The sequence below is a fragment of the Acanthochromis polyacanthus genome, chromosome 18 (genome assembly GCF_021347895.1).
Source record: "Acanthochromis polyacanthus isolate Apoly-LR-REF ecotype Palm Island chromosome 18, KAUST_Apoly_ChrSc, whole genome shotgun sequence".
Taxonomy (NCBI): domain Eukaryota; kingdom Metazoa; phylum Chordata; class Actinopteri; family Pomacentridae; genus Acanthochromis; species Acanthochromis polyacanthus.
Window position 1 is genome coordinate 3,542,286 of NC_067130.1, and position 14,192 is coordinate 3,556,477.

General features: G+C 42.6%; 1 protein-coding gene across 1 annotated transcript; it reads right to left on the bottom strand.

The window, feature by feature from the left end:
- Positions 1 to 1,076: 1,076 nt before the first annotated feature.
- crkl (v-crk avian sarcoma virus CT10 oncogene homolog-like) lies at positions 1,077 to 14,092 on the bottom strand. The gene is made up of 3 exons (XM_022210262.2): positions 12,769 to 14,092; positions 11,201 to 11,675; positions 1,077 to 3,302 (listed from the first exon to the last, which is right to left on the bottom strand). Exons 1-3 carry the CDS (start codon positions 13,077 to 13,079, stop codon positions 3,168 to 3,170), a joined length of 921 nt encoding a protein of 306 aa, XP_022065954.1. The 5' UTR covers positions 13,080 to 14,092; the 3' UTR covers positions 1,077 to 3,167.
- Between the last annotated feature and the right edge of the window lie 100 nt (positions 14,093 to 14,192).

Below are 14,192 nucleotides of genomic sequence, written 5' to 3' on the forward strand. Positions count from 1 at the left end.
TGCTGAAGCTCTGTTCTTGAGCTAATCTGAAGGCCACATGAAGTTTGAAGACCTGTAGCGATTGACTCTGCAGAAAGTTGGCCACCTCTTGGCACTATGCGCCTCAGCATCCTCTGACCCCCTCCGTCAGTTTACGTGGCCGACCAATTGGTGGCTGAGCTGCTGTCGTTCCCACACACTTCCACTTTCTTATAATACAGCTAACAGTTGACTGTGGAAATGTCACGACTGGATTTGTTGCACGGGTGGCATCCTATCACAGTTCCACGCTGGAATTCACTGAGCTCCTGAGAGCGACCCATTCTTTCACTAATGTTTGTAAAAGCAGTCTGCATGATTAGGTGCTTGATTTTATACGCCTGTGGTCATGGAAGTGATTGGAACACCTGATTCTGATTATTTGGATGGCTGAGCGAATACTTTTGGCAACATAGTGTATATCCCACGAACTTCAAAAGTCCCTCAGCTAAATTTCGAACCAGGTGTTTGTCACTGTAAGCCGCTTTCTACACCAGATAGGACAAAACTGCACTTTCTGAAAGCAGCATTTTTGTCCAAAAAAACCCATAATTACCAGGAGACTAGTGCACATTCATGTACCTTCTTCACTAAAGTCCCAGTGGATGATCTACGTCAGAGCTAGGAGTCCTTATATTACGCATATTTACGTCACCGGTTCATCACCCGAGGCTCTGGCCTGTAGACCTCTAATTAAAGCCTTGTGGACGGTTAGAACAGAGCGGTCTTAATACGATCTTTAACGCATGACGGGCGACTTATCTGGATCCACAGAGCTGCATTGCTCGTTTGAAAAGTGCTGAACAAACGGAGAACATGCCGTCTGAAACGTTGCCCTTGAAAAGTTTTCCGTTCCCCATCTGCAGGTCAGCTGACGTTCTTTTATTAGCACTTCATTAAAATTCATTAATTGCTTCCTTTCTCCTGGGCGCAGGCAGAATCAAAACTGGAACTGTCAGAAATGAGAGCGGGAGCAACTGTCCTGTGCTCCAGATACACAAAAACACGTCCACACCCACCCATCTGTGGAACAAAAAACACACACCAGACAGAGCGGCTTAAAGAAGTAGACGTAAATTTTATTTACTTGTTCTGTACATAAAGGGTCAATACCAGCACAGGTGTTAACCATGGGAAATATTAACACATGTAAATGGTATAAGAAAATAAAAGGCACAATTTTCAATTCTTAAGTAAAAGACAGGCTTTCCTAGAATATGAGAAGAGAGCACAGTAATACTGTTAATGCCATATCAAAATAACTCAGAAGCATGACAAAAGCAAGTTCACCTCCAGAAAGGAAATAATCAGGGTGTATTGCTTAATTAGTAAATTTCATTAAGCTTGACGAGGAGAACCCCGACTAGGTGGGCTTAAAATAAGAGAAACCTTTATTTTTATGAGGAAATAAATGACATTAAGCAGCATTCAGCCAGGTAAAACTGTCTCCCTGGCCAAGAGGTCATGCACAGAGGCAACCAGCAGGCATTTTTCCCTTTTTGTAAATGTCACCTTAGGTACTTTTGTTTAATAACATCACTCATTTTAACCAAAAAAACAATACTAAAAAAGGTTTGATTTAATTAACAAAACTGACCAAAAAGAAAAAAGGGATCCAACTAAAAGCTGAGTGTGACCAGCTGAGCATCGATCTGAACAGAAAGCACTAAATACAGGAGATGTGAGGGTTTAGTTTTACAGCAGAGATCCACGGTTCTGCACTGTTTGCACGACTGTTTAATCCTCGGCCTCCTCCTGATCAACAGAAAGTGCTCGCAGCACAATATGAAAGGAGATTCTTCGCACTACTGTTTGCATATCGAGACCAACTATTGAAGGAACAAAGCTGGTTTAAATCCTACATGGACAGGAGTAAGATGACGTTAAGAACAGAAGGTTGGAGATGGATTGCATGCGCTGGAAGTAAGACGCGTCTTACTCTGAAAAGGCATTGATGGGATCTCATTGGCTTGCTGAGACATTCCTCCTTCCCTGACCCATGCCACCGAAAGTGGAGTTTTTCACCTCAGTGCAAAAGGCTTCGGTCCTCATGCCCACATTTTTAGTTTGCCTTGTAGTCGGATGCTTGTGGGACGTGCTGGCCGGTGCTACTGCCGGCGCTATTTGACTTTTTTGGAAACCCGTTCAAAGCTTGGCACTCCTATGCAAAAAAAAATAAAATGTCTCTTTTAGTACTTGGTGCTGTCAGCACTAAAAAAAACCCTGCTAATCTCTAAGCAATGTCTTCTTAGCTCAACATCATGTGAGAACAGAGGTACCGAGCGGATACGCAGAGTTCTCCATGCCCCCAAAAGAAACAGAAATTGATCATCTGGCACTAATAAGAGAAATCACATATGGCCGTGTCATGCCTTATTAACAGAAGATAAATAAGTCATCAGCCAGTCAGCAGGTTGGAGAACGGATGGATTAATGGCCTCTACAATCCACAAACCCATCTCTTCTGCTTCCTCCCGACACAAACCACACATCATATACACATGAAGAAAACAAAAACAGCTCACGGCCGGTAAGCATGTGCACACGTGTGCGCTTGTGTCACGGTTAAGGTACGACAGTGACTTGATTGTTTGGAGATTCGACTGGCTGGTTTGCTCCTCAGTGCTCTCCCAAGTCCGTAGGGATATTTGCTTTTCCCTATTTCACACGAGTATCCTCACATCAACAACACAAACACACACCAACGCTTTCAAAAAGTCTCCAAGACTACAAACAGAACAAATACTCAGAGAAATCAACAAAAAAATGACATGTTGTGATGTAATATGGTAAATATCCACTGTGAACACGCACACACACACGCATACACACACACACACAACCACACACTCACACTGATGCCCAGTGATCTGGAAATGAAAAGGACACTAATGCAAAAACACTGCCCAGCCTGGAACCAAGGAAAAAAATAACATAATATAAGGGAACTGGGAGATGTGGGGTCGGGTTGTTTTTAGTTCGGATCTGATGTCCAAAAGCTGTAAACAGTCAGAAAGCCTTGCGAGGGTCGGCAACAACAGAGGAAGTCGCTATCATGGTACAGCCCCAAGCAGGCAAGCACATAACCGAGACACTGGCGGGGAGAGGTGGAGCGAGCCAGCGGGTTCAGCTCCGGTCCGGCTCAGGGGTCAGTCACTCTCGTCTGGGTTCTGGGGGTCTATGATTTTGACGTGGGTGAACGGGAACAGACCCCTCCGTCCGTTCACCTCGCCCTCCCACTGACCGCTGATGTTCATCCGCGTCACCTTGACGATGTCGCCGACCTGAGGACACACAGACAGGAAGCAGAGTTAGCCGCATTAGAACTAAATGGGTTTCACAGATTGTTACTTTGCATGCGTGTCAGAAGCATAACTTTAATTCCTAACATGTTCCAGCTTCAGTCATGGCGTCACAAGACACTCTACTGGATGCTCTTTCATTCTGGGGAAGCAGAATGTGATGCGAATGATATAGATCAGGGGTGTCCAACATGAGGCCCGCGGGCCAAAAGCGGTCCTCCAGAGGGTCCAATCTGGCCCTCAAAGTGTAAAAATCACAGAGAAGACATTAACTGCAGATTGTAAATTAGTAAAACTATAAATTTAAAATAAGTTCTAGACCATGACAAGTTGTTTGATCATAAAGTAAAATACAAGATTGTTCTTTGTTCTTTTGTTGTTTTGTGTCTTGTTTTTGTAATATTTTGTCTGTGTTGTTTTTTGTCTGACTTTTCTCATTCATCTAATGTTTTTGCTGTTTTGTTTGTCGCTTTTGTCAGTTTGTTTCCTTTCTGTATCACTTGTGTTTTGTTTTTTGTCTTATTTTTGTCATTTTGTGTTTTGCTTTATTCATCGTTTTGTGTTGTTTGTCTCGCTTGCGTCGTCTATTGTTTGTCATTCTGTTTTTCACTTGTCATTTTTTGTCTCATTTTGTGTCTTTTTATCTCATTTGTGTCGTTTGTCCATTTTTTGTATCGCTTTGTAAGTTTTTGCCTAATTTTTTGTCCGTTTCATTTCTTATCATTTGTCTCATTTTGTTTCTCACTTGTCATTTTGCGTCTTGTTTTTGTCATTCCGAGTCTCCTTTCTGTAACATTTTGTCTTGTTTTTGTCTTTTTTTATCTGAGTTTTGTCAATTTGATCATAAAGTAAAATCCTACATGGTTCAGTTCCAGATGTCTAAATGTTGTGTTCCTTTGTAGACACTGGAAGTTGTGACGTGGAAATGATAAACTGAGACTGAATGTTGTTAAAATTGAACCTATTTTTCTTAATAAATTTCAGTTTGTCATTTAGTTGTTCATAATGTTTTGTAAATATTTAGTTCCTTAAATGTGGAAACTTTCAGAATGCACTTTTTTTTTTTTGCACTGAAAAAGAAAAAATCTGCAGTTGTGGTTATTTATCGGTTATTAGGCTGCGATTTCACTGGTCCCTTGAGATCAAACTGGGCTGAATGTGGAACCTGAACTAAGATGAGTTGGACATCCGTGCTGCAGCGTATTTTTCCAGCACTGCTACAAATCAATACAAACGTGTTGGGAGTGATCGGCTTTATCCTACGGAGAAACATTTCTGTGATGATGGCAGTGGTTTCTTCCAGGATGACAACCATCACTTAGACAGCATGAACGCTCACTGAATGATTTGATGAGTATAAAAATAGCATGAATCATCTGCTATAGCCTGATCTGCCCCCAGCTGCACAACTACAGGAGAGCTTAGACGGCTCTCTCCACAAGCATCACCAAAACACCAAATGAAGTAATAACCAAAGCTAAAGGTCACTGAAGCAATCTGGGTTGCACCTGGGGGTCCAATACCACAAAGACACTATATGATGGGTTTGTTTTTAATATATAAACCAATGGCACACACAAAAATAGACTCTCTCACAGCAAACTGGAACAACACAATGCTTAGAGCACATGGCTGATGTTATTTTAGAACAGCAATCCACTAACAATACACCCATCAGCTTCCAGAACATCCACACTGACTTATTAATACACGTCTTTTAAAATAAAACCCGACTGTCAGACATCCTCTCTCACATGACACGGCGGTTTGAAACAGACGACAGAGGGGCACAGAGCCGTCGCTCAGATGGTTTCTGACACTGAATGTGACCCCAATCTGTTAAAGCCATATGTTCTTTATCAGGATCAGAAGGGAAAGTCTCCATCATCTAAAACCAGGATTGAAACTACAATGTGAGGGCGTACTATCTGTAGCATTAGCTTGAATGAGGCTTCAAGGACGCTCAGTCCCAGACATTATCTGCAACAATAATCCTAGATGCCACTCTGGAATGATGAGAATGTCACGTAGTTGTAAAAAGCTGCGGTGAAATCCATCTGTCAAAGGAATCATTTGAAAAAAACGTCCCTGGAATCAGTCTGTTTGAAAGAATCAGAATGTAAGGAAACAAGCATTCAATGAAAGACATCGTTTCAAAAAACCTGTCTCCTGGTAAGTTTAGTTCATAAAATGGTGTCTCGTTATATTTCAGGTATTAACAAATGTCAGTCTGTATTCAGAAGATTCTTAGGTATGTAGAATAGCTGCTTTTTTAAGCTAGCAAAAAATACGTTATAACTAGAATTGCAACAAGTCCTAGTATATCCAATTTCCTGTGACCACAAAAAATTGTGCAATCTGTAAAGAGTCATATGCAACTATTATCAAAGCAGACTAGTGTTATTTAAAAATACATTTAAGTCTAAAATACTGAGGACACAACCTGACTTCATTCGCCGATCGCTGCCTGTCTCAGAAGAGAGTAAATAATGACTCACAGCTTCTGCTTCTTGAACCCCAGCGGCCCCAAAATAGCCACAGTACAAAAAAAACTAAGAGTTTTTGCTGGAAGCCATGACTTATTCTGAGCTGGAGACACACGGAAGAGACATGATGAGACGAGATATGGCATGTGCTCTCAGTACAAGGCCAGTTTTACATCACTGAATCAAAAACACCAGAGGAAACACGAGGTTTGAACGAAGGACAGAAATTTACATCAAGATTCAGGTCAATATTCACTGTGTGATACACTTTAAACACGTGATGGAATGTTACCACATGAGATGCAATCAAGAGCTCGACTGTCACACAAGAGAGACGGCATGAATCTAGAAAACCACCGACACGAGTTTAAACAGGATCAGATGCACTGCATAACATAAATTCTAAATTTCATCTGGTCTTAAAACAACTGTTCAGCAACGAGTGGAATCACTGAATAATGAAAATTCAATACTGCTCAAGTGTAGCTACTGAATATTGTGGATTGTGTTCTTCGTTTTGAATTAATCTGCATCAGCCTAGCTCTTTAGAACGTACAGCTTTTTCTAGCTCAGAATGGGCGTTTGCAGTTCACTGTGACAGTCAGCATGACTGGTCCAAGCAGACGAGGCAGCAGTCAGTGTCTGGTCTTTTCTGAACATTTGCTGAACTAAAATGTCTATTTTTCCTGAGTAAACAAACCCCCAATGAACAAAACTGATTTACAAAAATCCTGGGTCCTGCATACTCCAGTAGCCAAAACTTTGTTAACCCTTTAAGCTTCAGTCAATTCCAGCCGTTTTCAGTACAAAAAAAAAAAAAATCGCTAATATTCTATTTTTAAATTAAAAAAAAAAACGAAAAATACGGGGAATATTGGACGCGCATCGGGAGGTGCATTTCCTTGAAAATGACCGATTCGGGGATTTTATACGACTTCAGGACATGTTTTGGACAAAATAGTTTCCTGGCTTGTGTCGTCTGGATGTAAAAGGTTGGATTATGGCTGTTTTTTGCAGAATATTTTTTTTTGTGTGTAATAATGAACCCGGAAATGTGAGTCGTGCGTTGAAGCCGTGTATAGAGAACGGATGGATGGATATTCGTTTTTGTCGGACAAATGTGTTTTTCTCACCCGCTGTGGTAATCGCATCTGAAAGTGGTTTATACCGGCGGATTCATGAGAATCTAAGCTTTCCATCGGCGTATAGTGTTTGTATAATCACGTTTGCAGCCGTCGGACATTCTTGAAATTCCTATGCAAATTAGCAGGTGTACCGCCGGCGGTACACTGAAGTTTAAGGGGTTAATTCAGCGACATTAAATATCCAGTATATGATCAGGGAGAGCGGTAGGAGACCGACAGGAGGATCAACACACCACTGCTTGGTGAGCAAAGCTGTGGTAAGCATGGGGAGCATTGGGTTCTTGTCATATTGTACTGAGCACTTTTCAGGATCATCACAATGATAAGCAGCGATCAGCATCACCACAAGCAGAAGTACCAGTCTGCCAGAGCAATCTATTCTAGTGCACAGCAGGGAGAAGAATTCAAACAAATCCACATCGGTAGGGAAAAAATAACGGTCAATAATTGTGAGTAGTTGATGCGATCTGCAATCCGTTCCCACCTAACAGCTGAAGTAAGACAAGCGCCAAGATAAATGTTTTGTAAGCAAAATTAAAAATTTGGGGCTGAGAATAGACTCATAGCAATGCAGAACATTTTAAGTCCAACTCAGGGATTAACTCGGTACTGTGTTTTAGTTCAGGTGAACAGAAGTGAGGAACAAAAACATCCCAGAAGAGCAGCAATTACAATTCAGTGCGTATGCATCCAGAAAACTCAATGAAAGTCTCCACTTGTTAATCTTCTGGGGACCATAAACACACTGCACCCTGACAGCATGACGATAGGATCATTCTAAGCTTAATTAAGCATTTGCTGCACCAATTTATCACAACTTATTGAACTCTTATAGCTCTGCCCATCTTTGATGCTACAGCCAACTCCTAAAGCCAGAGAAGATAATGCCAAAAAAACAAAAACAGACCTGCAGTCTGAACGTAAACACCGAGTGGACAGCCAACTTCTGGACCAATTCTAGTTCGTTACTTGTGCCCAGTTAAAACAAAGTGACATTGTTTGCTAGGTTCAAGCTCACCACTGCTGCTATACATGCTAATTCCTAAAGCTAATTCCAGGATAATGCAAAGCGAGACATGTCACACTGAATACATACATTTGCCTTTACAGGTGATGAATTGCCATGACGACCAGACAGACATTTATACAGAACATGCAACTGTGGCTCTGTAAAGACTTACACCTCATCATGGAACACAGTTCTGGATTTAACACTAAAAAGTGAGATTCCAAATTTAAAAATAAAAAAAAATAAAAAATCACTCTATGAATCATCAAAAATATGAAAGACTGATTTCTATTCTGTTATTTGGTAACACCGCGAATAATGTGTTGCCGTAGCTTGATGACTTGTACACACTGACTGGGAGGACATGCTCATTAAGGTTTTGGTCTCTTGAAGGTGTTTTTGCCTGGATATAATGGCCAAACCTCACTTATACTCCTGCATTGAATCTATCCTGCTGTGCGTATTTGCACATGAGAGCTGGTCTGCCTATGTCGTTAGTGGTGGGGTTCCAATGCCGCAATACTGAGTTTTTTCATATACCTCAAACAACGGCGACTGAAACTGAATGGATCATGTTGGAGTTTAAGCTAAAGAGAGAGGATAACGGACTCAACCATGACTATAAACGGATTGACGATGGATTGTTGGCAGAATACTGGTACTTACAGTTATGACCTATTATGTTACATTTTGTTTCACATAACTGTTATATCAGTGAAAATGTTGTGTATACACAGGATACTACAACTACATCACACATGAAACATTTTAGATATTCTTCTCGGCGTCAAATATTCATTGAAATACAGAGATGCTTATAAAGAAAGTCATGCCTCATGTCTACAGCATCCGATGTGTAAGATGAGAATCCAGACAACACACATTCAGCTTGCATTTGAACACTTCACATCGTATCAGACAGCACTTAATGTTTAAGTTCTAGTCGTCTATTAACCGTTTGCAGTCTGTATCTCCTCATACTTCGCTGCTGCAGCTTTACATTTCACAGAACAGCACGACGTAAGCGCTAAAGAAAGTAACATTTCAGTTTCAGTTCTCGAATGCTCACTGCTTGTATTGCTGCTTTGCGTGCATTCCCTCTTTGTCTACTGCCTTCCATCTGTCTCCGTTTTTCCTCTTCTGATAAATGGATAATTTCTTATCAAGCCTCCATCTATTACCCGATGCAACTGCTGACAAAAGACGCAATGAAGGGCAGCGAAGGGTGCAGACACTGGCAAACTTTTGTGTCTTGTTGGCCCATTCCACTCACGTCACAGTGTCAGTCTGAATGAGGCACTGGGCATTTTTCTGAGGTGACTGTTATTAGACAGTGGAGAGAGCAGAAAGGACGGGACTAATGCTGTTAGAGTGCCTAACCTCTAGCATGAATACCATCGTGTTCCACTCATTTCTGTCCAAGAGTCATAGGGACCAAGTGTATCTATGTACCCATCTCTAGTGACCTAGTTTACTTCCTACATACGATGACAAATGCTGATGTCATGCCACATCTAACTCAGCTCAATCTGCTACGAGACAAAAAGAGTATTTTGGAGCCCAACACTGAGCACTGCATTGCATCTTTCAACATACTGCAGATTGGTATTCACCAGCGTAAACTGCTGAGAAATGCAGCTGTGGTCCGTGTGAATGCTGGCAGTTTAGCAGCTAACTAGCTAGCAAGAAGAATGAGCCGGAGATGCTGTGAGCTAGAGACGGTTCCAAACCAGTACTCCAATCACTCATCGGTGGAAACTTCGTCACAGCACTGAGTCCCCACCTACCTTCAATTTACAGCTACCAAAGCAATTCAGCATTCATCGTTCCAGGAGAAATGTCATGTTCCATGTCAAACAGGCATACTGCACACATCTTTAACACTTCCTCCACCACCTCAACAAGATTCTGCTCCAATCAGAGGCCACAGAATTCATGTTCTAACGATCTAACACCAAATACCACCAAGGCATTAACATATAGCCAGATCCCTGTTCTGAGAGCAACAAGGTGATCAACTTACAGCCATGGCCATAAGTTTGGACACAAGTACCATGACGCTTGTGAATCTTAGAAAATACCACAAAATTGTCACTGACAATATAGTTATGTTCTGTAATAGACATCAAAACAGACATAAGTCATGCTGTGTCCAAACTTATGGCCATGGCTGTATATTGTAAGTGACAATTTTGTGGTATTTTCTAAGATTCACAAGCGTCATGGTACTTGTGTCCAAACTTATGGCCATGGCTGTAAGCAAATTGACGAAACATTTCAGACAGAATCTTTAGGTGTGACCGCACAATAAGAGCACATTATTGAACATTTGGGGACTGAGAGGAACTGCAGGTCCTCTGAAGACACTTTCACACACTGAAGCAGCAAAACTGTGGTAACTGTAGGCGGCACTGGTGTTTTCCCCTGTTATAACTAGCTATTTATTAGTGACGCCCTTTTACGGTGAAATACCGAGAAACGTTACAAGAAATGGAGCGTTGACAGAAATATTCCACTTTAGGTGCGACATTGACTAATTCTATCCTTCCATCATGAACTATATGATGATTTATTTGACATGTGTTCTGACTTGTTCTGCAGATGGCTGTCCACGTTTCAAACATTTCTAAATATAAAAATCTGGCTGCCCTGTTATACTGTGTGACTGGTTTGCTCTGACACCAAAGATAGCGCTTAAAACTGTCACAACTTCTCTGAGCTTCTGATACAAAACACCTCCACCCAGCAGTGATAATCTGAAGAGCAACCCTACCTCCTCTGAACTACTGTCACACCTACCCTTCAAAAACTTGCAATGCTTTATCTTTAAAGTGAAAGCAGAGTTATTGAAGGATACGTAATTAAATTTTGTAAGCAAGGCTGAGCTGGATGCAAGCTTCTTCTGTCAAATAATGCAGTTGGCATCTTTTTTATTTGCAGCAGCAAGTTGTGTCTCTTACTTGGCATGGAGATATACTGCAGTACAAATCAAAAGTACTGCTACAGATGTACTGATTATATGTCAAACAAAAAATAGATTTTTTGAAATACCTGAACTTTGAAAAAGACCAAATGGTTTAAGTTCAATATTAAATCTCTGCCAGAAGCAACAATCAATTGATGCATCATCTCGTGATCCTCTGGAAGAACACCAATAAGGTGGATGTGAGGAGCAGGGAAGAGAAATTGCATAAGACACAGATAAAACAAGAGAGAAAGTGGAATCCTATTTTACAATACCTCTAGAGCAAGAGCTGTTTTGTCGTAGGCACAGGGCACTCGCTTCTGGATGGCTTTTGCCATGACGGGGCCGTTCTGCATGGACGGGAGAGGAGTGATAACTGCTCCAGGTGTGCCAGGGGGCAGCGGAGAAGGCGTCTGGGGCTGGGCGTAGGCGTGAACGAGGGCGTGGGAGGGCTCGGGGATCCCATAGCTGTTGGAGTTGCGAGATCCATGAGAAGGCTGGCCGGGATGGGGTGGAGGTCGTACCAGTTTCTCCACATAGGGCACGGGGATCATCCCGACACGTCCCTCTTTACTCTTGGCACTCCACCACTGCTCCTCCGGCTTTTCCAGGATGATGAGGATCTCCCCTTTCTTGAAGGGAAGGTCCTCAGCGTCGCTGCCAGTGAAGTCATATAGAGTCCGCACATACTCCACGTTCTCCTCGGGGCCGACCACAGGCTGGATGGGACCGCTCACTGTGCTGGGATACCTTGGCAGATAAAGACAAGAAGACAAAATTTGGTTATCATGAAAAGTAGGTAGGGAGAGGCCAATTATTGACAAACTAAATGCGCTACTTCAGGTTTGATACATCCACTTCTCTCTGTCTGTAATCACTCTGATCTTGCAAACAAGCTGTTGCCAAAAACCAGGAAATTAGCTACTCTCACAGTGACTAAGGTTATGCTAATGGCTAGAGGTTAAGTTAAAAGGCAACCAGACTATCCTAAAACAGTATCTGGAAAACAATAAGTAATTACGCTGTAAGATATGGACCTCAGTGAGCAGTGGATGTAGACAAACTGATCAATCATTGGATCCTAATTTAATCACACTTATTTCTATTTTACATATTCAGTTATAATCAACACTATTAATTATGAAGCCTAGTTATGAATACAGGTTCTCGGCTATCACAGGCTGTTAAAACATTATGTGTGATGTACATCGATTCAAAATATCGGCCATCTGCCTTTCATGATTTCCAATAATCATCATCGGTATCGACCCTGGGAAACTCGTATCGGTCAATCCCTAAAAGCAGGCTACTCCTAGCTGGATAATATAAGAATTTGGAAATAGTGTGACTAATGCAATCAGGGACATGTTTCCCTCAAACATCATAGACATTATGTGTCGTCACTGGGTCCATCTGACATTTGCATAAGATGATACAGATGTGTCTAACTAAGTTATACCTGGATCTTCATGTTAACTAATATGCATCGCACAAGTAGGTGGGAAAAAATGCAAGAAATTGGAAAAATGCACATGTATAAGTAAATATAAGCTTTATATTTTCCACTATTGGTGTTTTAGTGCCATAAAGGTTAGAATTATAGCTGTCTGAAGAGCAAAACCATGATATATCAAACACATCACATGGCCTCACTAAAGCATGTGTGATGAAGGTGCTGGTGTGTCCAACAAGTTCAAACCAGGCAACCTGGGAGCTTCGTGACATAACTGAGAGAAAGTGGGTTAGTTCTGTTAAAAATAGACAGTCTAGTTAATGCTACACAAGTGTCGGTGGCAGCAGGAGGAGGAGGAGGAGGAGGACGGGGACTGGCTGACTTCCCTACCTGGGGGCTGGCTCTATCAGCGTGGTCGTGTCCAGGTAGTGGATTTTGTAGAACTCCAGGAGAGCAGGAAGGTGGTCGAACTCCTGGTCGCCGATCTTGAACCTCTTGCTGGGCAAAGAGTTGATGATATAGTGAGACACTTTGGAGTTTTCCGACACTGACAGCACGTAGTCGCCCGGGCAGGTCGACGAGTCTCGAACAAGGAACATGCCATGTCTCTGTCCTTGTAACCTATTCTGTGCCTCCTGCCGTGACACGGGTCCAAAATACCAGGCGGACCGATCGGATGAATCAAACCGAGCAGTTGACATTTCTGTTCAGAACAATAAGTTAATATAAGTCTACAAATAAGAAGAAAAAATAATAAAGCGCAGCCTAGACAATAAGTTAAAACGCGTGGCTGCTACGGGCCAATCACAGCAAATAGTAGGATTTGGAAGATGCAGGGCAGGGCATGAAGCTTTTCTGGGAGATTTCTGCACAAACGCTGCAGTCTCTGGAGGTTTTTTTTCTTTTTTGAAAAATAAAAAACACCAAAAAAAAAAAAAAAAACCCAACCTGACGTTTTCACACACAGGCTGACTTGATCCAACTTTGGAGCATAATGTGGTTCCTGTGTTCAGCAGTCAGCGGGCTGAACAATCGCCAAAATAAGAGCAGGAAAATAAACTTACGACAGACCAACATAGACGGAGGCCCGAAGCAACAATGATCAATAAAAGCTTCCCCTTTTCGTTCCGCCTTCTGAGAAAACCACCAGGCTTCTCTTCTTATAAATTTATCTCCTCCAGTCAGTGTCAGTTATGAGAACGGAAAAGGTGGTCCCCTTCAGTTTTTTTTCCGCTTCTTTCTTTCTTTTTTCTTTTACATCTGATAAATCCTCATATCTGACCGCCGAAGTAGGAGACAGAAATTATTAGTTTGAAGTCTCGTCGCTCTTATGGTAAGGCACACGTCATGGAAACGGGCTTTTGAATCCCCTCTCTCTCGACTCGGAGCAGACTTTTGAGGCAACACAGCAGAAAAATGGCGGCCCCGCAACACGTCTTCACACCAGAAATTATCTCACGGCGGCGGCTGCTCGGCTCCTGCGCGTGCATCTCAGAGGGGCCGCGACCGTTAGGGTGGCTGCTCGGCTCTGTCGCGTGCACTCCCGACCGCTCACGGAGAATCCCGAAATTAACGGTTCGGATATTTTAGCTCACTTTCCCCCCTCCGCTCGTTTCTGCTCGTCCCCCCCTTTTCACCCGAGCCGCCAGAAAGTGTAGACTGCCGGAGACCGAAAAATGGCGACGGGAGGGCAGGTCCCGCTTTCTAGCTGCACGTCACTGACGCCTGGAGGTGGGGGGGGGGGGGGGGGGGGGAGGAGGAAATAATGGAGGGTGGGCGGGTGACGAGCGACGACACGGACGGCCCTTCACCCC

Bases quoted from the DNA above. Each gene is read 5' to 3' on its own strand.
- crkl (XM_022210262.2), bottom strand. From the start codon at position 13,079: ATGTCAACTGCTCGGTTTGATTCATCCGATCGGTCCGCCTGGTATTTT. The intron at 11,676-12,768 runs GTAGGGAAGTCA...TTATCTGCCAAG, and splicing joins CTGATAGAGCCAGCCCCCAG to GTATCCCAGCACAGTGAGCG. The intron at 3,303-11,200 runs GTATTGTAAAAT...GTGTGTCCTCAG, and splicing joins AAACAGCTCTTGCTCTAGAG to GTCGGCGACATCGTCAAGGT.